We start from the raw sequence: 24,295 nt of genomic DNA, 5'->3' as shown, positions 1-24,295 counted from the left end.
AGTGACGTTAAAACTTAAAAAGAACAGAAATTATTCCGTATATGATAGGGGCTTTCCCCTCCTCAACGCCTCGCTCTTTACGCTAAAGTCTGACTTTCTCACAACTCTGTTTTTTAAACAATAAAAAACTTTAGCATAAAGAGCAAGGAGTTAAGGAGGGGACCACCCCTTTCATATACGGAATAATTTCTTTTCATTTTAAGCTTTAATGTCGCTCCTTACTTTCATTTTAAAAAAACTTTTTTTTTAATTTAATACAACTTAAGAACGTTTTTAGTTATAATATATTTGTCTTTTTGAAAGACATTGAATAAATTTGAGCCTTGTTGCCTGCTGCAACCCCAACCCGTTTATAATTCAACACCCTTGTGTTTTTGATCCAAAATTATCAAACAGTTCGTGGTAACGAACTGTAAGTAAGGAGCGACCCGGCTCAATAGTAATCGAAACTCTAAAAAACGAAATTTTGATACCAATAGACACATCAAAAGAATCAGATTTTAATGCTGATTTTAAATATATAAGTTTTTTCAAGTTTAGTCCTACCCATCAAGAGTTACTAGCCTGGGAATATTTGCCTGATTTTTGAAAAAAGGGAGAACCCCCCCCCCTAAAAGTTATAGAACCTTAATGAAAATGACACCATCAGATTCAGGGTATCAGAGAATCCTACTATTGAGATTTCAAGCACCTGTCTGCAAAAATGTGAATTGTTTAGTACTTTCATAAGAGCTATTTATTCTAATTAACGGCCTTTGTGATTTAGGGTCATTTTCAAAGAATTAGAACAAAATTCGAACTTTTGTGTCAAGAGCGAGGTATTAACTAGGGGGCGAACTCCCCAATATACGTATTAAAAATATATGGATATAGATGTTCGTTGCGTAAGTTAATTCGTAAGTTACGTAAATAAAATTTGCACGTTCGTAAATAAAATTAAACAAGTTTCGAGAAAGCCATTTAACCAAATAAAAGTAAAATTAATGCGCAAATTTGGTTTTAATTATTAATGTACGGTGAGCAAAAATCAAAACCTGCATTAATTCAAAAACGTTCAAAAATTAGATTAAAAAAACAAGTTTTTTTTAACTGAAAGTAAGGAGTGACGTTAAAACTTAAAACGAACAGAAATTATTCCGTATTTAAAAGGGGCCGTCCCCTCCTCAACGCCTCGCTCTGTACGCTAAAGTTTCTTAATGTTTTAAAAAAAATAGATTTTTGAGAAAGAGTTAAACTTTACCGCAAAGAGCGAGGCGTTGAGGAGGGGACAGCCCCTTTCATATACGGAATAATTTCTGTTCGTTTTAAGTTTTTACGTCGCTTCTTACTTTCAGTTAAAAAAAAACTTGTTTCTTTTATTTAATAAGAATAAGAAACCAAATGCAGTACCAGACAATTACTGAAAATTCCAAAATTTTAGGGACTTTTTCTGCCCGTGAAGCAACTACAAAAATTCAAAATACTCAAAATTAAGTAAGACTGCAAAATAGGTATAACAAAAAGCCGTTCATTATTTTCTTAGAGAGTAGCAGCGACCACTATTTTCGGTTGTAAAACACACCTGTTTATTTTGCAATTAAACCAGTTTGCAACATTATAATATTCATTGAATAATGTCTTATTCTTTTTTGTAGAAAATACTTCATATATAAACAAAAATATTCGCGATTAAGTATCAGTTCACTTTCAATTGGGAAGAACAATGAACATGACCACTGGATTCGAAATGGTTGGTAGAAAGAAGAACTTAAACCAATTTGTCATGGAAAATAAAGAAGTTTTGAGACCAGCCTTCTGCACAAAGATGATGTAAGTACTCATTTTATTCTTTAACTCCACATTTACCGGTCCTTTGCAAAAATAGGTCTCATACACAATAATGTTACGGGGTGAAAAAACCTTGTACCCACATTTTTAGCGATAATTTCATTAATGTATTTCTGTGTAGCTGGGTTTAATTGATGGGTTTGTTCATTCTAAACCTGTTTGTGCATTATACTTCAAAATTGATAGTCCTTACTAAAAACCTCGTTTTTCTATCAAGTTTTTCTTTTGTATAGTATAATACATTTTTTTTGTATTTTGTGTAGTATAAATAATTTTGTATAGTACAACCACTCTTTTTGCAAAATATCCTTCTTGCAAAAAGATTCACCCTGTCCACCGATGAAAGGGTTTATTTCACTTTGTCTACTAAACCGTTTCTACCAACAGTAAATTTAGGGATTTTAAACTTAAGGAAGGGAAAGCCTTAGCCTTGGTTACACTTACACTAACAGACTTGCGGCTCAGGAACTTTCAGGATCAAAAAAAAAAAAAAAAAAAAAAAAAAAAAAAAAATATTACTAGTGATCTGAGAACATGGAAACTAAACTAATGGCTTAAATAGAACATGAAATATATCCTCCAGTCTACATTTCAAATTTTGCAAATCGATGCATGTCTAAAGTAACAAGGGCATCGAAATAAAAATATTGTTTTGCGCCTTGGACCTTAATTCTTTTTATACCGAAAAATTTCAATTTTCTAAGGTGCCTCTTTCAACCCTAGGAAGCTTTTAGGACAGAACCATATTTTGCCAGTGTTTTCAGGTTGAACCGTAAAATAAATAGGAAAAAGTTATCACTTAAGTTTGACGACGGTTCTTTTCCCATAAAAATTCAAATAATAGCAACGCGTTGAATTACAAGACAACAATACATTCAAAGAAAATTTACGCCTTCTTAAGCTCTTTAGTGCCACATGCTTTTAGATTATTTTTGGCTGATTTTTCACCACCGTTTCTTTTTTTTTAATCTCGTGGTTGCTATTACGTAAACCCTGCGTAACTGCATATGCAGGGTTTTTTTTTTTTTTTTTTTTTTTTTTTTTTTTTTATAAAATTGAATTTGCGATTTTTTCTAATTTTTAAGATGTATCTGGTTGCGAAAATTTCCACTTGACCAATCTAAACAATCCGATTTGTTAAAATTGTGGCATAATTAATTAAAGGAAGACAAAACTCTACGAAAATTTTTCCAAAGGCTCTCGGAAATACTTTTATAGTGCATCATAGGCAGCGCAATAGCGCTTCCTATGTTATAACCCATGTGGGCACAATATAATATTTATTTTGTTTCTTTTGGTTTTTGTTTTTTTTAGACCAGGGTACTCTTTGCTACCCCCATGCCTTCTCAAGACCAGAACATAATTTGCACATTACTGAAAAGAAACATTTTAAACGCTTTTCATTTTTTTACTTTAATAGATAAAAAATTATTAAACTTCAAGGAGTAAATATGTTTATTAAACTGACAATACATGGTCATTTGTTTTTTTCTTCCGTAAAGTGCAAATTATGTTCTGGTCTTGAGGAAGCATGGATGTTGTTAGCCATACTTATGTTAATTTTTGCTTGTTTTGAGTTTGACTTGGTTATTTATTGTAGTTTCTGTTCTTTTTTGGGTTTCGTTCATTTATTGGTGGTGATCTGTGGTAATTTTAAGCTAGGAAGTTTTTCTCACTTTATTTCTACTCATTTTTGGTTTCATGGAGCTCTTTACTTTTCTTAGCGAACTTTGTTTTGTCGATAAAGTTTTTTTAATTAATCCGTAAACTCAACTATAGACGCTTGCTTTCTTTTTTAAATGCTTTCTTTTTTAAATGCTTTCTTTTTTAAATCTGTTTCTACAGAAACCTTCACGCTCATGTTTTCGTTCAAGAAATTATGGAAACATTAAATACGTTCTAACATTATCGTTACAACTTTTAGAATACCAAGCCCTTAAAGAGTTAAATAATTTTGATTTAGCTCCAAAATTCTCTGGCATATTTTGATTTTATTAAGAACATTTTTGAGCAACCAAAAAGTACTAAGGACCTGTGGCGTCAATTGGAGGGGGACATTTACTTCCCTTGATTTATCCCAGCATTTTGAAATTACCTTTTTTGGATCGTTTTGATTCAAAGCTTGGTATTCCCTTGGGAAAAATTAGAAAATTAAAAAATTGCCCTCCCCCTTAAATTTTGACATTCACATCCCCCCCCCAAAAAAAGAAGGCTGTGACTTGAAACCAATGAAAAAGATATCAAAATAAAACTTGTTTCGGTTCTTTGGACACAACTTACAGTCTATTCATCCCTCAAAACCACAGTTGCCGAAGATTATTTTTTTGGTTATTTCAAAATAATGAAGGCTTTTGAGCAGTATTTCATTTTCGTCAGTTTTGCCACGTTGAAGCTCGAGAATTAATAAGAAAACCTTACCAATTAGATCTGACAAGCTGTTTGGTTTCATATATTTTTAGCTAATATTTTGCCGATTTTTCACTCTACGTTTCTTCTTTTTTTTTAAATTTGGCAGCCGCAACTACCTAAAACTTCACAACTTCATTTGGAGGTCTTTTTCGAAACCAAAAAACATCCCCAGTTTTTCTGAACTTTTAAAATATAAATGGCTGTGTAAATTTCCAATAAACCAAACCAAACTATCAGATTTTATTTTCACTGTCCTTAATATATCATAGAAAAATATATTGAAACTATAATCTTTAACTTTCAACGGTTCAGGGATTCTTTGAAACCCTGTTGTACTGAGCATGTCATATCTTGTCGACTTTCTCTTGAGTGATTTCTTATTTTTTTTTGTTTGGTTGCTGTTTTGGGGGTTGTAATAAGAAACATGTTAAGAATCAGTGTGATTATTTCAGTGGTTGTTAACTGACGTGTTTTACCAGGTTGAGGAGATTATGAGCCACGCAATTTTCTTTGACTTTATTTTTGGTCTCCTAATTTTTTTCTATTTTGTTATCAGCATTAATTTGTTTACTTATTTTCTGTTTTGGTTGATTCAAATGTATGCTTTATTGAATTGAATTTGGATTGGATTAAACTTTATTAAACAAAAAAAGCAACACAGTTTAATTATTTGACAAGTAGCCGTTCAAGAAGAAATTAAGCTCAAATGCTTTGATCATGTGATGATATGCTTTATATATCTCTTAATATTATTATAACAATGAAGCTATATTTTTGTTTTTAAAATCGCTTTTTACAATGTTTTTACAATCGCCTAAAAACGAAGCTTTTTTCAAGTACTAAAAACCTTTAGCGTAAAGAGCGAGGTGTTGTGGAGGAGTAACCCCCACATATACGTAAACATGTCTGTTCGTTTTAATTTTCGATGTTGCTCCTTACTTTCAGTTGAGAAACTAGTTTTTTTTATTTAATTCTGAATTAAGGATGGCTTCCTACGTAACGCTTTACGCTGAATCGATCGGTGTATATCGAGTTAATGTATCTCCTATGGTTGCCTGGATTGGCAATTCAGTTCTACAGTGTATTCACTGTTTCATTTGACTTTTCAAATCCGAAAAAGTGCATCTGAATCGGAAAAACTGTTTTGGAGTTACTTAAATGAGCTTATTTACGAGTTTAAGTTTACGGGCCTGAGTGTTTAACGTAATTAATTAAAAACAACTTTCCGAAAAATAAGTTTTTCAAAGAGAAGTAAAGACCATTTTAAACTTAAGCTCAGCAGATAAAAATACAAGTTAAAATTAAAACTCAAAACGACCCGAAATTACTATTAAAGAATAAATGAAACCCAAAACGGACAGAAATTAAATAAACAATCATAGCAAAAAACATACAACAAGTAATAATATAAATGAATAAATAGATCTTAAAGCGAGTAATGCTTCGATTGAATATCAAAATCAAGCTTAAGAGACAAAAAAACATTTTGCTATTGAATTATAAATGAAACTTAAAACGAACAGAAATTAAATAAACAATCAATGCAAACAAACATACCATAGATATTAATGTAAATATAAAAATATGAAACTTAATATGAAAAATATGAATCCTAATCTGAAACTTGTTTTGATTACATAAACATTAAACATGGTTTAAAGTCTCTTAGCCCATGAAAATTTGCATAATTTTAGAAATAGGACTGAAACTCTCCCTAAAAGGGTGCGTTTTTGATAAAAATAATAAAATGAAATTCAATATATACGAGAGCTCTAAAGGTACTATCTACAAAAATGTAAAATTTCTCCTTTTTCTTATAAAATGAATGAATATTTAGATGATTACAGGTCTCATTGATTTCCCTTAATTTGGAAGTATATATATAGTTAAAATTTAGGTATCCCTTTAGACAATTCAGGAATTGCAAACAGATAAAACTGTACGGTAAAATAGCTTATGATTCCATAGGATAAATTTCAAGGAGACCTTGCGTATGAATTAATTTTACATCTTTTATGTTTACATCTTTACATCTTTTAATTAATTTTACATCTTTTACATTTTACATTTTTAAATTAATTTCACATCGTTTAATTTTACATTTTTTAATTTAAATCTTACTCAGGTATGAAGGTCAATTGAAAGTTTACTGTGTTGGAGGTCCAAGACTACGCAAAGACTACCGCATAACCAACTGTGACCAGTTTTTCTATATGAAGAGTGGAGATATGGATCTATATGTGATGGAAAAAGGGATCCCCCGCAAGATCACTATCAAACAAGGAGAGGTTAGTAAGAATAAAATGAAAGCATTGTGCTATAATTCAGAATAACAAAACTTAATAAAGAATAGTTTTACGTGGCTTGTTGCTTTAAGGCTATAAAAATATGTTTGGTATTTAAGGCGATTTGCTAAGATACTTTAAGTTAATTTTCTCTTTAAATTCTGATGCTAATGACTTAGCCAAGAAAGCATTTGCCTCTAATCGTTAAATTTTATTGTATTTAATAAATATATATATTTATTAATTGTGCTACTGCTAAACTTTATGTATATAAGCTATTTATCCTTTTATATGATTTGGGACAAGGTCACCAATGTTGCCTCTATCTGCAGTTAAATTTTTGCTCAATAGCTGAATAAAAATAATTCAATTCCTCGTGCTTAAAAACTGGGATGATTGTCATTTTAAGATTACATTTATCTTGTCGATCTTCATTGTCTCGTAATTTTAGGTGTTTCTTTTGCCTGCAAGGATACCAATGTCTCCTCAACGTTACTCAAATACTGTTGGTCTTCGCGTAGAGAGAAGCAGAACTAGACAGGAACTGGACTGCATTAGGTAAGTGTTTCATTTATTAGATACATTTCTCAAACAATTCAAGCCATACAGGTGGGAAAGTCACTTATTTGAACCGAGGTCAAGTTAAACTCCGTCTAAGTTGGTGTATTAGGTGTATATCTTGTGACGGCATAGTGAATCGGGCCATGCGTTTAAGCCGATGGTACTCAGGTTCGACTTTTACCGTCACAGGGATATCTATTCATATTTTTAAGAGCCGTCCTATCCAAATGGTTGGCGCGCTAGGCTTAGAATCCATTGCCCAGAGGTTAGAGTCCTGGACAGAGGTTAGAGGACAGAGGTTAGAGTCCTGCTATCGCTGGTTATTTTGTTTGGAACTTTGGTCAGTGGCGTGACTCTACAAGGTCAGCCAGAGTCAACCCAGCTCTAAATGGGTACCTGGAGAAATCTGAGGAAGACGAACAGGAAGGATGTGTGAAAGGATGATAGCTTGCTCATCCTGGCCGAAGGGCCACGAAATGGAGATCAGCACCGCCGGTAGAGACTGCAAAGTCCATTGCTGTATTCTTTACCTTTTTTAAGTTGGTGTATTGTTTTTTATTTATTTTTTTTTAATTGGGAAATAATGATTATAAGGATATTTCGATTTTGGGGAATTACATGAAAAAGGCAAATAACCCCAATATAACTAATCTAGAATACTTTTTCTTTTTCTATTATTCCTCTCAGCATCAAACCAATACCTGATGGCCATTAAATAAAAAAAAAAGATTTTTTTAACTGATAGTAAGGAGCGACATTAAAACTTAAAACGAACAGAAATTATTCCGTATATGAAAGGCGCTGTCCCCTCCTCAACGCCTCGCTCTTTACGCTAAAGTTTGACTCTGTCTCACAACTTTATTTTTTAAAAAAATAAAAACTTTAGCGTAACGAGCGTGGCGTTGAGGAAGGGAAAGCCCCGTTCATATACGGACTAATTTCTGTTCGTTTTAAGTTTTAATGGCGCTCCTTACTTTCAGTTCAAAACACTTGTTTTTTTTTATTTAATTTTGGAACGTTTTTGAATAAACGCAGGTTTTGATCTTGGCTCACCATATATGAATAATTATAACAAAAAATTCATATTAATTTACTTTTATTTTGTTAAATGGCTTTCTCGAAACTTGTTTCATTTTATTTACGAACGTTTTTATTAGTAATAAATATGCGTAACTTACGAATTAACTTACGTAACGAACTTCTATATTCATATATTTTTAATACGTATATTAGGGGGTTCAACCCCTAGTCAATTCCTTGCTCTTTAAACGAAAGTTCGAATTTTCTTCCAATTCTTTAAAAATGACCGCTTAATCACAAACGCCGTTAATTAGAATAAATAGCTCTTATGAAAGTACTATAAAATCTTTGGCTGAAACAGTGAGGTATTGACAAGGGGGTTAACACAATCATATATGTAATATTTTCTGCTCGTTTAAAGTTTTGATGTTGCTGCTGTTGCAGTTGAAAAACTTGTTTTTTTATATTTAATTTCTGATCTTTTTTTAAATAATGCTGGGAAGTCCGGCGTCCCCTTCATAGCAATATCCCTTCCTCCATGACCACTTCCTTCATGGAAAGACCCTCCCACATCACCCCTGACTCCAGGCACTACGCAGGAATTTGTTTCGGGGGGGGGGGCAATTTGTTTCGGGGGGGGGGGGGCAAATCCTTCAAACCCATTATTCTGTGAGAAAAATCAGAAAATTATGGGAAAATGAAAAAATCGTGAGATTTCGGGGGGGGGGGGCGGGCCCGGAGGCCCCCTCCCTGCGTACGTCCCTGCCCGAACCCCCCCTCACTACCAGGAAAAATCTCCCCTGAAAACGTCTGTACTGTATACTTCTCAATAACCAATACTATATGTTAACATTGGGTAAAGTTCATAACTTTCAGCCCTTCTCCTGGGAACTTTGGGGGATTAAGTCATCCTAAAAGACATACTTATAATATTTTCGAACATGCTGAACAAAATGGCTATCTACAAATTTTGATCAGGTGACTTTGGGAAAACAATGAGCGTGGGAGGGGGCATAGCTGCCTTCCTTTTTTTTTGTCACTTTAAAAGGGTACTATAAATTAGAGTTTACATTCTAATGAGCCCTCCCACGATATTCTAGAACCACTGGGTCGATACGATCACCCCTGGGGGAAAAAAAAATAAAAAATAAACACGCACCCGTGATCTTTCTTCTGGCAAAAAATGCAAAATTCCACATTTTTGTAGATATGAGCTTGAAACCTCTACAGTAGGGTTCTCTGATATGCGGAATATGATGGTGTGATTTTCATTAAGGTTCTATAATTATTAGGGGGTCTTTCCCCCTTTTTTCGAAAATCAGCCAAATTTCCTCAGGCGCGTAACTTTTGATGAGTAGGATTAAACTTGATGAAACTTATATATTTGAAATCAGCATTAACATCCAATTCTTTTGATGTTTCTATTTACATCAAAATACTGTTTTTTAGAGTTTCGGTTACCATTGAGCCGGGTCCCAATAACCAATACTATATGTTAACATTGGGTAAAGTTCATAACTTTCAGCCCTCCTCCTGGGGGCTCTGAGGGATCAAGTCATCCTAAAAGACATAGTTATCATATTTACGACCATAATAAACAAAATGGCTATCTCAAAATTTTGATCGGGTGACTTTGGGAAACAAATGAGCGTGGGAGGGGGCCTAGTTGCCCTCCATTTTTTTGGTCACCTAAAAAGGGCAGTAGAACTTTTAATGTCCATTCGAATGAGCCTTCCTACGATATTCTAGGATCACTGGGTCGATACGATCACCCCCGGGGGAAAAAAAAACAAAAAAAACAAAAAAACAAAAAAACACGCATCCGTGATCTTTCTTCTGGCAAAAAAATGGAAAATTCCACATTTTTGTAGATAGGAGCTTGAAACCTCTACAGTAGGGTTCTCTGATACGATGAATACGATGGTGTGATTTTCATTAAGGTTCTATAACTTTTAGGGGGTCTTTCCCCCTTTTTTCGAAAATCAGCCAAATTTTCTCAGACGCGTAACTTTTGATAGGTATGATTAAACTTAATGAAACTTATATATTTGAAATCAGAATTAAAATCTGATTCTTTTGATGTATCTATTGGTATCAAAATTCCGTTTTTTAGAGTTTCGGTTACCATTGAGCCGGGTCGCTCCTTACTTACAGTTCGTTACCACGAACTGTTTGATTTGCTTGGAAATAGAGAAAGGCTTGGTATTTTCTAATTACCTTATAATAATATAAGCTATGGGATTCCAATGATGCAATTTCATTTTGATCGGACGCCAATTTTGAGAGGCTTCCGGCTATTTTTTGGAATTTCCATAAATTTGTTTTAGCATTAAAATTTTACCAATAAGATTAGCCGAACTTTTTGGTTATTCTTATCAAAGATTTGAATCTTTATATACATTAAATAAGACGAGGCGAGATATGATCTCCACAATTTGTGCATAAGCTTCCTAAGATGTAGATTCCCTATGTAGAACAAGCAAAAACTTCCTTGTAACAAGCTTGTAGAACAAGCAGAAGCTACCACATATAGGAGTAGGGTAAACACCCCCATGGGCCTTCTAAAGACAAAAAAAAAAAAATAACTTGCACCTTACTGAAAACAATTTTTGTTCTGAACTATGTGTTTTAACTTTTCGCAACATGAAAAATCACCATAATAATCAAGATTACTGAAAAGAACAAATAATTGTGGATTGACAGTTAAATACATAACAATATCCATTATGTAAAGTCTCAACAATTTTTATTTATTATAGTTATCAATGAGAAAACGTTTAGAATGTATTTTGTTTTCAGTAAAGTGCATGCTGTTGGTCTTTAGAAGGCACAGGGGGCATTAGCCCTACTTCTCTTGGTGGTAGTTGCTGCTCGTTTTAATTGTGACTTGGTTTATTAATGTAATCTCTTTTCGTTTTGGGTTTTATTTATCTATTGACAGCGATTTATGGTTGTTTTTACGCTTGACATATTATTTGAATTTATTTCTGGTCATCTTTGGTTTATTGCAGCTTTTTACTTTTTTTGAAAAGCTTCTTTTTTCGAAAAATTTTTAAAGTTAGCTTCTGTTTATTTTTTATTGAAATAGTCTTCTTCATTGGTTAAGAAAACAGTACTTTAAAACTGTTTGGTTTTTTCTCTCTAGGAATCTGAATTTTGGTTTACTATCTCTAAACTGGACAAGTTTTATAAAATATTTCAATAATAGCTGTACCATAGTTCTTTGGATATATTGCTAAGGCCAATAATATGTAAATAAATGGAATGAAAATCTGCATAGCCTTTGGGTTCTACAGGTCTGACGGAAATCTACCACCCCCCTACCATGTTACAAACTTGAGTATAGGTAAGTATTAATCAAGCATCCTCCTTCAGATGCTCTGAAAGTTTCAACTTAATGCTCTAAACTCTTCCTGGAATATCGCTGATACACCCTTTTGGAAACCATAGATGCGCATAGTGTGTTTTAATATAGTTCAATTTCCCACTGGACATATTCTGACAGTTTTAACTTAATACCCTGAGATATCACAGATACGTCTTTTTGGCAAAATTGGGTGTACATAGTGTCTTTTGATTTGTTTCAAGATTCCCGGAAACATGACCTGAAGGTCCTACGCAATGCCCTTAACTCTCCCTTGGATATTTCACAAACCCCCTTTGGATAATCTGGATGCACATAGCTTCTTTTGGTCTAGTTTTAAATCCTTTACTTTCAAATTCCTCAACTAACATAACAGGGATAAAAAGTTAAAAGGCAGTAAACTGGTTATTAAAGGAAACACAAGCCTGTCACAGTTTAGACTGACCGGTTCTTTACACTCCTCTACTTGATGCACATTTCGGAATATCTTTACATGTCATTCTTCTGCCACACCAAACCTTTTTAATTCTCAAATGAAATACTTTACGTTAAACACGGCACACACCCTGTCACATGTGACGAGTGCCAACTGTTTTGCATGATTTTTTGAATGGACACCCCTTCGGTTGGGACAGAACATACTGAGCACTAAGCATACTAAGCACTAATTGTAAAGTGCTTAGCTAAATGGCTGGCAGCTACACCCTATAATCTTTATTTACATTTCTTAATTGGTCCTTAACTACACCGTTGAACACATAAAATATCGCCCAAGATAGGCTTTAGACAAATGATACACCCTAAGTATTTCTAGTTCACTGACAGCGTTGCTCGATATTGATGCACCCTATGTACCTTTAGATTACACACTGCGCAACTCAATTTTCAGCTGCTCACTGTCTCCTTAATTACATCCTTTGAACCAAAAAAAGTGTTGATGAGTTAAAAATAAGTGATACACCCGATGTACATATAAATCATAGGTAAAAACCAAAATTTTTATTTACACACCGCGATTTTAAAGAATTATACTTTAACTGAATACTTAAACAAAAAATATACCCCCCATGATAAGCTTAAAACAAGTAATGACCCTATATAGTGAGCGCAGCAGCATTTGGTTGAATATTTAGCGTTGTTAGTTAGTCTAAAATATTTACAGATTTTACACGAGGGACAATTCTGATGTTCTTTATGAAAGATGGTTCAAATTTACCGAACCAAAAGAGATTCAACCTGTGATTGACGATTTCTTTGCATCCGAAGAATCAAAAATAGGTAAGTTCTATATTAATGAATATTTTATCAACTAGAAGAGCTCATAGGACTCAGTTGACGAGAGTTAATTTATTCGATTGTGTGTTTTATTTTGTCTCTCTTTTTCATTCGTAGTTTCTCTTTGCTCTATTTCTTGCTTCTACTGGTAAAATTAAATATGTCATCAGTTGACGTTATAATCAATAATAAGTAAATTATTTATATCAAAGGTTCTACGAACTACAGGAACAGGCTAGAGTTACAAAAATATTTTGATATTGATCTGTCTAAGGATAACATTTTTTTTTCGAAATAATTTTGTTATTTGATCATCAGCTCATAGCGTTCATAAGCTTTGGTTGTGAAAATCCAACAAAAAAATAATCCTGCCCGTAATGAGAGAAGAGCATCAAAAAACAAACTGTGAACAGTTTTTCTGTTGAATTCTTTATTTAATTGATTTATATTTAATGTTTTTATAAATTAATTTAACATAATCTTTTATTTCCTGTAAAAAAAACAAAAAATGTAAACCGTAACTACATTTGTTTTGTGAAAAGATACAAATTTTTGTACTGATTTGAAATGTCTAGCCGCAATTTGTCTAAAAACAGTAATATCTTTAAAAACGGACTTTTGAAGTATGTAATTTGCAGCTTTTTTGGTGTTTCCCTGAGAATTTTTATAATCAAAATGGTTTGATTAAACCGCTAATTACTTTCTTGATGCAAGATCAAGAAATCATGCCCTCCGACACTCTTTAGAATACCAAAACTTCAGCTTCAATACAATTTATGACTCTTATAGCTACAGTTAAAACTTAAATGAACAGAAATAATTCCATATATGAAAGGGGCTGTTAGATACATTCTTTATTTAATTGATTTCTATTTAATGTTTTTCTAAATTAATTTAACATAATCTTTTATTTCCTGTAAAAAAAAAAAAATTTAAACCGTAACTACATTTGTTTTGTGAAAAGATACAAATTTTTGTACTGATTTTAAATGTCAAGCCGCAATTTGTCTAAAAACAGTAATATCTTTAAAAACGGACTTTTGAAGTATGTAATTTGCAGCTTTTTTGGTGTTTCCCTGAGAATTTTTATAATCAAAATGGTTTGATTAAACCTCTAATTACTTTCTTGATGCAAGATCAAGAAATCATGCCCTCCGACACTCTTTAGAATACCAAAACTTCAGCTTCAATACAATTTATGACTCTTATAGCTACAGTTAAAACTTAAATGAACAGAAATAATTCCATATATGAAAGGGGCTGTCCCCTCATCAACGCCCAGCTCTTTACGCTAAAGTTTTTGTTATTTTAAAAAGTAGATTTTTGACAGAGGCAATCTTTAGCGTAAAGAGCGGGGTTTCGATGAAGGGACAGCCCCTTTCATATATGGAATAATTTCTGTTCGTCCTCAGTTTTAATGTTGATCCTTACTTTCAGTTGAAAAACTTTTTTTTCTTTAATTCTGACTGTTTTTTAAATAATGCCAAGAAATCTTGCTACTTTTCCACTGAATAATCCATCTTCCCCAAGGATTTATTCTCTAGACAATTCAATCCTGGTAAAAATTTACCCTGGGCAAATTACCCTTAACATCTCCATGTGTAAAATTGAGTAGGCAATGAGAAAGCAAGACATAAGAATAATTTTGTATAGGAATCCTGGCATATTCCCCCAGTGTAAAATTTTTCCGGAAAAGTTTCCTTCTGGAAACCTCCCTCCCCATGAAAAATTATCCCCGTGGAATATCTCACCAGTAGAAAATTCCCCCCCCCTCACAAAAAAATGTATGCATACTTCCCAATAATAAACATTATACCTAAGCAATCGCTAAAATTTGTTACTTAAATACTTTTCCCCAGAGGCCGTGGGGGGGGGGTCCTGATATCTCCAAAGGCCAATTTATTTGACCTTTTGACTATGCCGAACTAGATGGTATCTTAAAATTTTGATCGGACAATTTTGAGGAAAAAGGGGGCATGGGAGGGGGTCTGGTTGTCCTCCAGTTTTTTTGGTCACCTAAAAAGGGCACTAAAATTTTTAATTTCCGTTAGAATGAGCTCTTTTATGATATTCTAGGAGCACTGGGTCGATAAGATCACCCCTGGGAAAAACAAACAAATAAACACGAATCCGTGATCTTTCTTCTGGCAAAAAATACAAAATTCCACATTTTGTCAGATAAGCGCTTGAAACCTCTTTAGCAGGGTACTCTGATATACTGAATCTGATGGTGTGATTTTCATAAGGATTCTGTGACTTTCAGGGAGGTTTTCCTTATTTTTTTCAAAAAATTAGGCAAATTTTCTCAGGCTCGTAGCCTTTATTGGGTAAGACTAAACTTAATGAAACTTATATATTTGAAATCAGCATGAAACTCTTTTGATATATCTATTGGTATCAAAATTCCGTTTTTTAGAGTCTCGGTTGCTATTGAGTCGGGTCGCTCCTTACGTACAGTTCGTTACCACGAACTGTTTGATTGACCAGTCTCTTGGTTCTTATTGTCAGAGGTCTTTCCATGATACATTGTGTTCAAACTAAGAGTTTAGGGGAGTCGCAAATTAGATTTTATACATATAATTGACCAAGAAACGAGATAACTAAAGAACACGACATTAACTATTATTATCTAAACAACATAGATGTCTACACTTAAATTTACAATGAACTGAAAACCTTTTTTGTCACACCATATTTAAAATTAGATTAAGGCTCTACACTATAAAATTTATCTGACACGGATGTAAAAAATCCGATAAAGGATAATCGAAAATTTTACAGCGTACAACAATATATCGCTGTTAAGCCTAAATATCTTATCTGAAATTTTCACACTTCTGAGGTAATTTCTGAAAATCTTTACTAAGCTATTCTCTAAGTGAGGATTTGCAAGATAATATAGAACAGTTTAGGTAGTTATTTCAGAACTTTGAAAATTTAAGATCCGACCCTCAGATCTAACAGTAACGAAACGAGAAATGCCAATTGACGGTTGTTTAGTATAATTAAATTTAACACATTGTTGCCTGTAACAAATTTTAACAAACAATTTTAACATTTACATTAAGTTAACATTTAATAAATTTTATAGAATTTATAAAATAGCTTTCATCAAGAGAAGAGTGATCTACCGAAAGTAATTTGTAGAAGATAATTAAGATTACTTTCACAAAAAAACTTCGTTAAATAGTTATCAGATGCTACTAAATCATCTTCTTGGTGACTTCAGCATGTTGTAGGGCCAGGTGTTGGATTTTATTTCAATTTCTCTAAACATTTCTGAAAAATTATTCTTTTCCGGATATTCTAACCTCCTTTTCTGAGGATTGACAGTTCTAAATCTGTGATAACAGAATTTTGGGGAAGGATATGTTTGAACTGATTTCAATCATTCAAGTGATTTTCTTTGTAATGAAAGAAATAGTGTGGCAGCCAGTTTATGACTTTACCGTTTTGCAGTAAAATTGCAATGTTGGTCCAGAAAGTCTGAGCTGGAATAAAATGATATTTCTCAGATATCGAACCAATTTTGAAATATCAAATTACCTTGAACGAGAACTTATATTTAGAACGTTCTCGTTCTTAGAACGTATATTTAGAACTTTCGTATATAAGAACCTTATCAGTAATCAGACTCATTCTGATAAGATTTAAATGAACCTCATCAGTCAAAACCTTTTCAAACTTCACTTCTCTAATCACAAACCTATAGCAGGTGTTTCAGAAAACAAAACTTATTTCTCAGACATTTATTCTTTTTTTCCTAAGTTCAAGCATCCGATTTAGCAAGTAATGATTTTGACAACACGACCATCGAAGTCTTTATCGATACTGTTTACCATTGAAAAAGTAGTGAGAGACTCATCTCTGTTTTAAGCGATAGCAGTCTCAAAGCAGAACTTTCGTTTTTCTTGCTAAAACGGCACCTTGAGTCTAATCAGAAATATAAGATTATCCACCTTAAAAGTAAGGCCCTATTGGTTTAATTACCAGTGAGACCTTCCTTTTGTCTTACAATTTCATTGATATTTTTGTACGTAAAGAGAAATTTTGTCCCAAAGGTTGTAATAACACTTGCCGAAAAAACAGAACTACATGCACAATGACACTATCAATATTATATTCGGTGTGGTAATTCGATGGCCTGGGCTGTGTCCAACTTTCTGAAGTCTATTTTACGACTGAGCAATCAGATAGATGAATCTAACAAATGTGATATAGTGTAAGATGAAAAAACATTATACGAAAAACAAAGGAACACTATAGTCCATGTATAGACTTTTCAAACCAAGATAGGTTTTCAATATTATATACTATTGCTTCCAACTGTTTATAATTTAAAATCATGCACGTTTTTTAATAACGTCCAAATCAACGTTTAAAAATATTCGTCTAAAACGTCTCAATATTGAAGATAAGATAAGATATTTATTTCAAAAAAATCGCTATCACAAGCCCACAAAGGGCCGAATTCGGACTTTGGAGTCGACAACAAATAATTGGTTACACTAAAAATGCAAAGAATAACAACCAAATATAGAAAACGACAATGAACATCATTTAAAAGTCAATAATTAAAACTGTAAAAAGTCAATTAAAAAATTAAAAAAAAAAACAAAAATTGGTCTAAACTAAACTTAGAGCGAGACATAAATGCATTAAAAACTGGTCAAACTAAACTTAGAACGAGACATAAATGCATTTAAATTAAAAGGGATACTAAGAAAGTGTCAGCAATTAAACTACAGCAAATCAATAAAAGAGTTAAAAACAATAAAAACTGGTCAAGAAAGGGGGGAAGGGCAAGCAAAAGAGCGCAAGAACCTGGGCAGTACCATCAGCTAATAAACAAAAAAGAGGGAAAAAAAGAAACTATTGAGACATTTTATTCATTTTCTCTGTAATGAAGGGGATAAAAGTTCCGTCGTATCTGGAAGTAAAGCAGCGAACGGAGGACAAAGGAGGGATGGGCTCAGAAACAACTCGAGGTGGCCGTATTCTGGATGGGGAGTGACGTTTGGGGAAAATACTTGCCGTCCGAGGGTTTGTTATGGTATTTTTTTGCAAAACGGAGGCACAACGAAACCCTCCTTTGCTCCAGGGTTTTCAGACTAGCTTATTTTTAGGAGCAGAGAGTAAGGCACCTTGCCTTCTTTGAAAATTATTCGCAAGGCCCTTTTTTGAATTGATTCGATTTTTTCCGATTCTTCGCGAGAGATACCAGGGTGCCAAACTGGACAAGCATATTGTAGATGCGGGCGGACAAAAGACGTGTAAATTCTTAAGGAGTGGGAAGGGGGGACGCTGAATTTATTTAGGAGCTTAAGGAGGGCGATAGACACATTAGCTCTATGGATGATGTCTTTAACATGGATATCCCACTTTAAATTTGAAGAAATTGTGACGCCAAGTAGTTTAAATGAGGACATAGAAATTTCAGGAGGGATAGGATTAAGAAAATAGGGCGAGGATTTGAGGAAACAAATGGGCATTATCATGGACTTAGAGGGGTTTACTGTCATGTCTAAGTCTAAGGCCTCGTCTCCAATTTCATTGAGGATACTTATAGGGTCACTTATAAAATTTCTGAAGCCAGTTTCAACAACCGTTAGGTCATCAACAAATTTCTATCGGTCAGGAAATTCCTTTGCGAGATTGTTGATCATTACTGAAAAAAGGAGGGGACCTAGGAGAGTACCTTGGGGTATGCCATTGTGGACAGGGAGAGGATTTGAATAATGATTTTGGTATTTGACAACTTGCGATCTATTTGTTAAGAAGGAGGCAACTAATTTCACCAGTAAATGATCAATATTGAACTCGTTGACAAGTTTCTCAATTAAAATATTGCGGTGAACAAGGTCGAATGCTTTCTGAAGGTCGATGGAAATTAAATTTAGCCAGGAATTAGGCTTTTCAAGGATTTTCCCGATGTGATCAATAAGAGAAACGAGGTAATGGGAAGTAGAGGTGGATTTTAGGTTCCCAAATTGTTTCAAGTCAGTAAGAGGTAGGATTTTTTTCTTTAGCCAATATGCAAGGAATCCTTCATAAAGTTTCGAGAAAATAGGAGTAAGAGTAATAGGACGAACGCCTTCAAAACCAGGCTTTCCGTTTTTCTTTTTCAAAGGGGCTATGAAACCCTGTTTCCAAATTGCAGGAATTTGCCCAGACTCGGTAATCTTGTTAAACAGGAAAGACAAGGGCTTAGACAAGAAATCACCGAAGGCACTAATAAGAGGAAAGGGGATATCCAAAGGACAAATACTTTTCTTTCTTATTTTTTGAATTCTTCTTTCTATCTCAGACGGAGAAACAGTGGGAAAAGAAGGGGAAAGGGCTCCTGGTGGTAATTGGTCAGACAGTGGTGGAAGACTCTGGACAATGGAAGCAAGGAATTTATTGAGATTATTGGAAGTAATATCAGGGGACTCGGGTAGATTGAAGTTAAGCTATTCAAGCCTCCTGCCACACAGCTTTTTAACCTCAGAATACCAGTTTTTTGGTTTATTAGTAAACAATGCTTCGACCTTATTTTTGTAGTACGATTCTGCCAATTTGCAAATTTTTCTTTTAATTGATTTTCTTAGTTTATTGGCTTCATCTGGTTTACCATTTTTGAAAAGCTTCAACTTGGTTCTAATTAGTGTTTTATTGTTTGGTTAATAAAGGGTTTGTCACTGGAGCAATTTTTAAATTTTTTTTCCGGGAAGCAAATTTGATATTTGTCAATTAGCTTTTTGTGGAACAAAGCCATTTTCTCATCAATATTTTTTTAAACTATAAACATCGGACCAATCTTCAGTATTCAGCCACATACCAAAAGAAAGAAGACCAGAATTTTGAAGAGGGCGATAACTGCCATAAGTCATTGAGAAAGAATTATTAAAATTTGAGGAGGGGGATAAAAGAATCGAAAGATGATAACTCCCACCTAATGGAGGCAGAGCTGAGGGAGGGTTGTAAAAATTATACATATTAGTTAAAATAACATCAAGAGAGGTGTTTCCCCAAGTTGTGGGGATTTTTAAAAATTTCTTAAATTTAATTTTGAAGTAAAACTAAAACAATTTAAGGTCGTTTTGATCGCAAACAAAAAAGAGAACAGCATTGGGATATTTAGAAATAACAAAATCAGAACTTGTCTGCAATTGCTGGATGAATTTATGTTTTGACTCGATATTTTGATTTGGGGAGTAATAGAAAACGGCTCTTGCAATAATATTAAATGGACGAGGGAGAACTTTTGGTCTAATACTTAGCCAGATGATTTCATCGTACTCGGATAAACTAGGGACTCGAATAACCTTTGGGTAAAGGTTACTTTTAATAAAGAACAAAAAACCGCCACATTTTTTTCCAAGTGGGTGGTCTAAAGAACGGGGTTTAATAAACTCTGAATAATTTTCCAGGCTCAGAGACCCTGGGTCGTGGGACTGTACTTCCGTAATAGCTATAATATCGATTAGATTTGATTCTGAAAGCACCTCGAGTTCAGTAAGCTTTTCAAAATTAAGACTTTCGGCAATATGGAAAATATTAAATTTAGTAAAAGAGGAGCTTATGAACATTATTCAATTGAGGGTAAATAGTTTACTAATCGGAGCAAGAATAAAAAAAAATCTTCTTGGGAAGAGGCAAGGAAAGGATGGTCCTTACTTTTGCCCCATGTGTGGAGACATGGATGAGACTGTGGGTCATATGATCGGTGATGGTGAAGAATTGAGTGAGTTGTGAAAGGAAATGTATGGAGAGTAGTAGCTTTGATGAAAAACGGCTGGTGAGTATAGTGAGAGATGAGTTTTAAAAGTTTAGTACGGTTTTTCAGTCTGTCAATGTAGTCAATGTAATGGCTGTCAACGTAATATGGATACTTGTAATTTGTGTAATATTTTTGTTTTTGTTACTTTATTCAAATTTTTGTGACTTAATTTGAACTCAATTTCTCATTTTGTATTACCATGGTCCTAGGGCCTTTAGAGCAGTGAAAGTTTGTATTATTATTATAGCGTCAATGATCAAAGTTTAGGTCAACGAACAACTCAGATAATTCTTAACTTTTGGCTTCTTAATCGGTGAAGTGGCTGCGATCTGGCCCAGATATACGGCATATAATTGCTGTCTATTCATTACACAGTTTATATAAATATCCAGTATGATCTTTCCCTATCTCACCCATTATAAAAACCCGGACCGAGGTGCGAGTGCTCCAGAGAACGTTTTTGCAGATACAAACATAATGCGGCATTAGATCTTTTCACGGGTAGACAAAGAATAATCACCTACAAAACAAGTACTGACAAAACCACTTGGCCGGGTCAACCAATAAGTGGACAATAAGTGCAGAAATAAGTGGGAGGAGCTTCTTGTTCGCATCGAGAATGAAGAGCCAGAAATCATCTGCGGTAAACTTACTGGTATATTATAATAAACTGTGATTCATTACGAGTGATTTGGGCAGTCCATCATCTGAAACATTTACTTTAGTTGCTAAGATACTTGCGGAATACTACTACTACTACTACTACTAACAACTCACCGCAGCACCAAGCCGCCTGACGCCAACACAGCTACGCACGCTCCTCCGCCACCCCAATCTATTCAAAGCCTCCCTTTTTACAACCGCCCACGAAGTTCCCAGTTCCTTTAAATCTTTCTTTATGACGTCCTCCCACCCCAGACGGGGACGACCTGCCTTCCGTTTAGCCCCAGATGGTTGGCCGAAAAGAACTTGCGGAATATAGCTTAACTTTAGCATTAAAAAAGGAGTTTGAAAGCAGCTTATCTCGGTATTATTCCTGATAGGCATACAGCAAAGTAGCGCTTTACACCTCTTGCACGTTTGTGCCTTTTTTGTGATTATATGCCTTCTTTTCTAACTTTTTAAGCTATGGCTATAAGAGTTTTAGGAAATAAAAAGTTAAATCTCTCTTCTATTATAGGTATTCCATCAAAAAATTCTAAGCTAACGGTTGCTCCTCATGAACCAAATGAAAAGGTGTGTGTAGGTGACGCTTTTTCACTTGAGCAGTGGCTTGACCGAAATAGCCAAAGACTTAACAATGGAAAGCTTGATCTTTTCCAAGGAGAATTTAAAGCTGAAGTAATTGTATATGGAACTGGAGAGGATGAGGTGGTCAATGAAGAAGGAGACACCTTTATATGGGCTATTGTAAGTTTATACAGTCTATTTAAAGAAAAAAATGCATTTAATTTCTTCAGAGCATGTTGAACTGACTAAAATGCATTTTGTGCATACTACTACTGCTACAGCTGGTACTAGTGCTAGTACTGTTATTATAACTGGTGCTACATCTGTTACTACTAATACAACTACTACGACTACTACTACTTGTAAAACTGGATTTAGGGGCATTACGGTAAAAATTTCAGTAAACGTTTAGGAGGATGTGAAACTAATTCGAAACACAGTGTGTCGATGCAGGTGATTGAAAGGGCGTAACAGCTATATCCCAGGAACATCTTAGAGCAAGTTGAAACTTGCAGTGTATGGTGAGGCCTATTATTTCTGAAAATCACGGGCTAAGTTATATTTGGTCCAAAGGAAAAGCAGGTTGTCCCCAAGTATTTAAAGTAAATTGAAACTTTATTGGGGTGGTAAAGAATTAAGATATGGGTATATTAGGGTGGAGGGTCAGCGTGTGTAGTTGTGTTGGCCTCAAGCAGCTCGGTTCTGCAGTGGATTTTTATTAGTAATATCTACTACTACTACTACTAACAACTCACCGCAGCACCGAGTGGCCTGAGGCCAACACAGCGACGCACGTTCCTCCACCATCCCAGTCTATTCAAAGCCTCCCTTTTTACACCCGCCCATGAAGTTGCCATTTCCTTTAAATCTTTCTTTATGAAATCCTCGCAACCCGGAAGGGACGACCTTCTTTTCGTTAAGCCCTAAACAGTTCGCCGAAAAGAACAATCTTCGGCAATCTGTCATCCTTCATCCGCACAACGTGCCCTAGCCACCTCAACCTTTCTTTCATTATAGCCCAAGAGAGCGGTATTGAACCATATTTTTTGTGTAGCCTATTGTTTGAAACACGATCAGTCAGCCGGGTACCCAGAACAATCCTAAAGCGATTTCTCTGGATGATATTAATTTGTAATATCAGTAGCACTAAATCATTTTATTGTTTTTATGGAACTAGGAATTCTTAGAGGTAGTATCTTTTTATCGGATGGTATAAGGCTGACAGAGAATGTTAACCAGTTCAAGAGTAAGGTTCAGTTTAATCTTCTGAGAAGTTGATTATAATTTAAATTATAATTTCTCATTTAAAGTTTGGTTTTAAATACATAGCAGGTTCTCAGGATGGGAACAACCATAACAAAAAACCTAGTGGATTTTCTTGATGGTTGCTGAAAGATGCTACTTGTTTTTGTTAATAAATTATTGGCTACTGTTTAAAAAATTATTGTTTAAAAACATAACTTACCTTATCTTTATCTATTAAAATACAATTTTTGAAAAGAAAGAAAAGCAAAAGAAATGACGCGGAGTGAGCTTCAAAACCTCTGCTGGATGGTTGAATGAAAAAAAAGTCAAAAATTTGTAAAAAAAAGTCGAAAAAGAGGCGAAAAATTTGACGTAATGGGGTGTTTGCAGATTCATTGTGTTTCTTTTTATTTGCCTCAATTTTGTTAATGATATATAATCAGTAATTTCAACCAAAAAATACACTACGACACAGCTACCGGGCTGACCTCGCAAACCTCAATGCCTCAATCCAACCTGAATGGGAAGATGTCTGGGCGGCCGCAGCAATGAGAGATGGCTGGCGACTCTTGTTGGATGCCCCAAGCGCCTCTGGAGGCACAGGAGGATCTAAGGTCTAAGGTAAGGTCTTTTCAACCGCCCTTTTTATCTCTATTTTCATAATGTTATTAAATGTGTCCAAATTTTTAAAGAAGGAATTAACTTTTCAATTCATAGTATCTTTTTTTGTAGCATGGGACATCCTTTCTTGACGTTGCTGGTGAAGCGACACGTATTCTTGAAGTCAACGACACAGGCTACATTCGACGAGGGCGTCGCTACAAGATTATGAGAGAGGACGGGGCTAGAGTTTTGCAAATAACATTTCCTTATAATCAAGACTCAAATGACTGGCAAAGAACTTTTGACTAGCTTACTTGATTTCTTGTTGTTCATTCTTGGTGTTTGTTTTGTGATTGAATTTGAACAATAAAGTCACATTGGGAATTAAATTTTGTTGTCTTATCAGTTAGGTGAAATAATAAGTTTTTCAAGTACAAGCTGTACACAGGAGAGATGTTTTGGGCCTACGACATTATATGATAAAAATTTTTCAACTCAACTCGAATAAATTGTAAATTAATAGAACACTTAAACAGTCCTGCTTCATTCAGAATAGAATCTGTGACTGTTATAGAACTCAAAGGAGGGGATTCCTGGACATATGCTATCAGATTTTTTATAACGTATCTAAAATCTAAGAAAAAATCTAACACAACAAGTACTAGGGGCAGTGTAAATGACTGTCTTGACGGTCGTCGTATCTATATGAAAGTA

At 34.3% G+C, this 24,295-nt stretch overlaps 1 protein-coding gene across 1 annotated transcript; it reads left to right on the top strand.

Moving 5' to 3' along the window:
* Positions 1–1,654: 1,654 nt before the first annotated feature.
* Positions 1,655–23,970, top strand: LOC148948264 (3-hydroxyanthranilate 3,4-dioxygenase-like). The gene is made up of 6 exons (XM_089094251.1): positions 1,655–1,809; positions 6,362–6,524; positions 6,973–7,079; positions 12,629–12,744; positions 21,684–21,913; positions 23,711–23,970. The coding sequence occupies exons 1-6, from the start codon at positions 1,703–1,705 to the stop codon at positions 23,888–23,890; spliced, it is 903 nt and encodes a 300-aa protein (XP_088950377.1). The 5' UTR covers positions 1,655–1,702; the 3' UTR covers positions 23,891–23,970.
* Positions 23,971–24,295: the final 325 nt, after the last annotated feature.

The sequence above is a fragment of the Artemia sp. Qi Xiang Cuo genome, chromosome 9 (genome assembly GCF_049724085.1).
Source record: "Artemia sp. Qi Xiang Cuo chromosome 9, ASM4972408v1, whole genome shotgun sequence".
Lineage (NCBI taxonomy): Eukaryota > Metazoa > Arthropoda > Branchiopoda > Anostraca > Artemiidae > Artemia > Artemia sp. Qi Xiang Cuo.
Note: the sequence above shows the minus strand (reverse complement) of the source record. Positions and strands in the feature narration are given on the sequence as shown.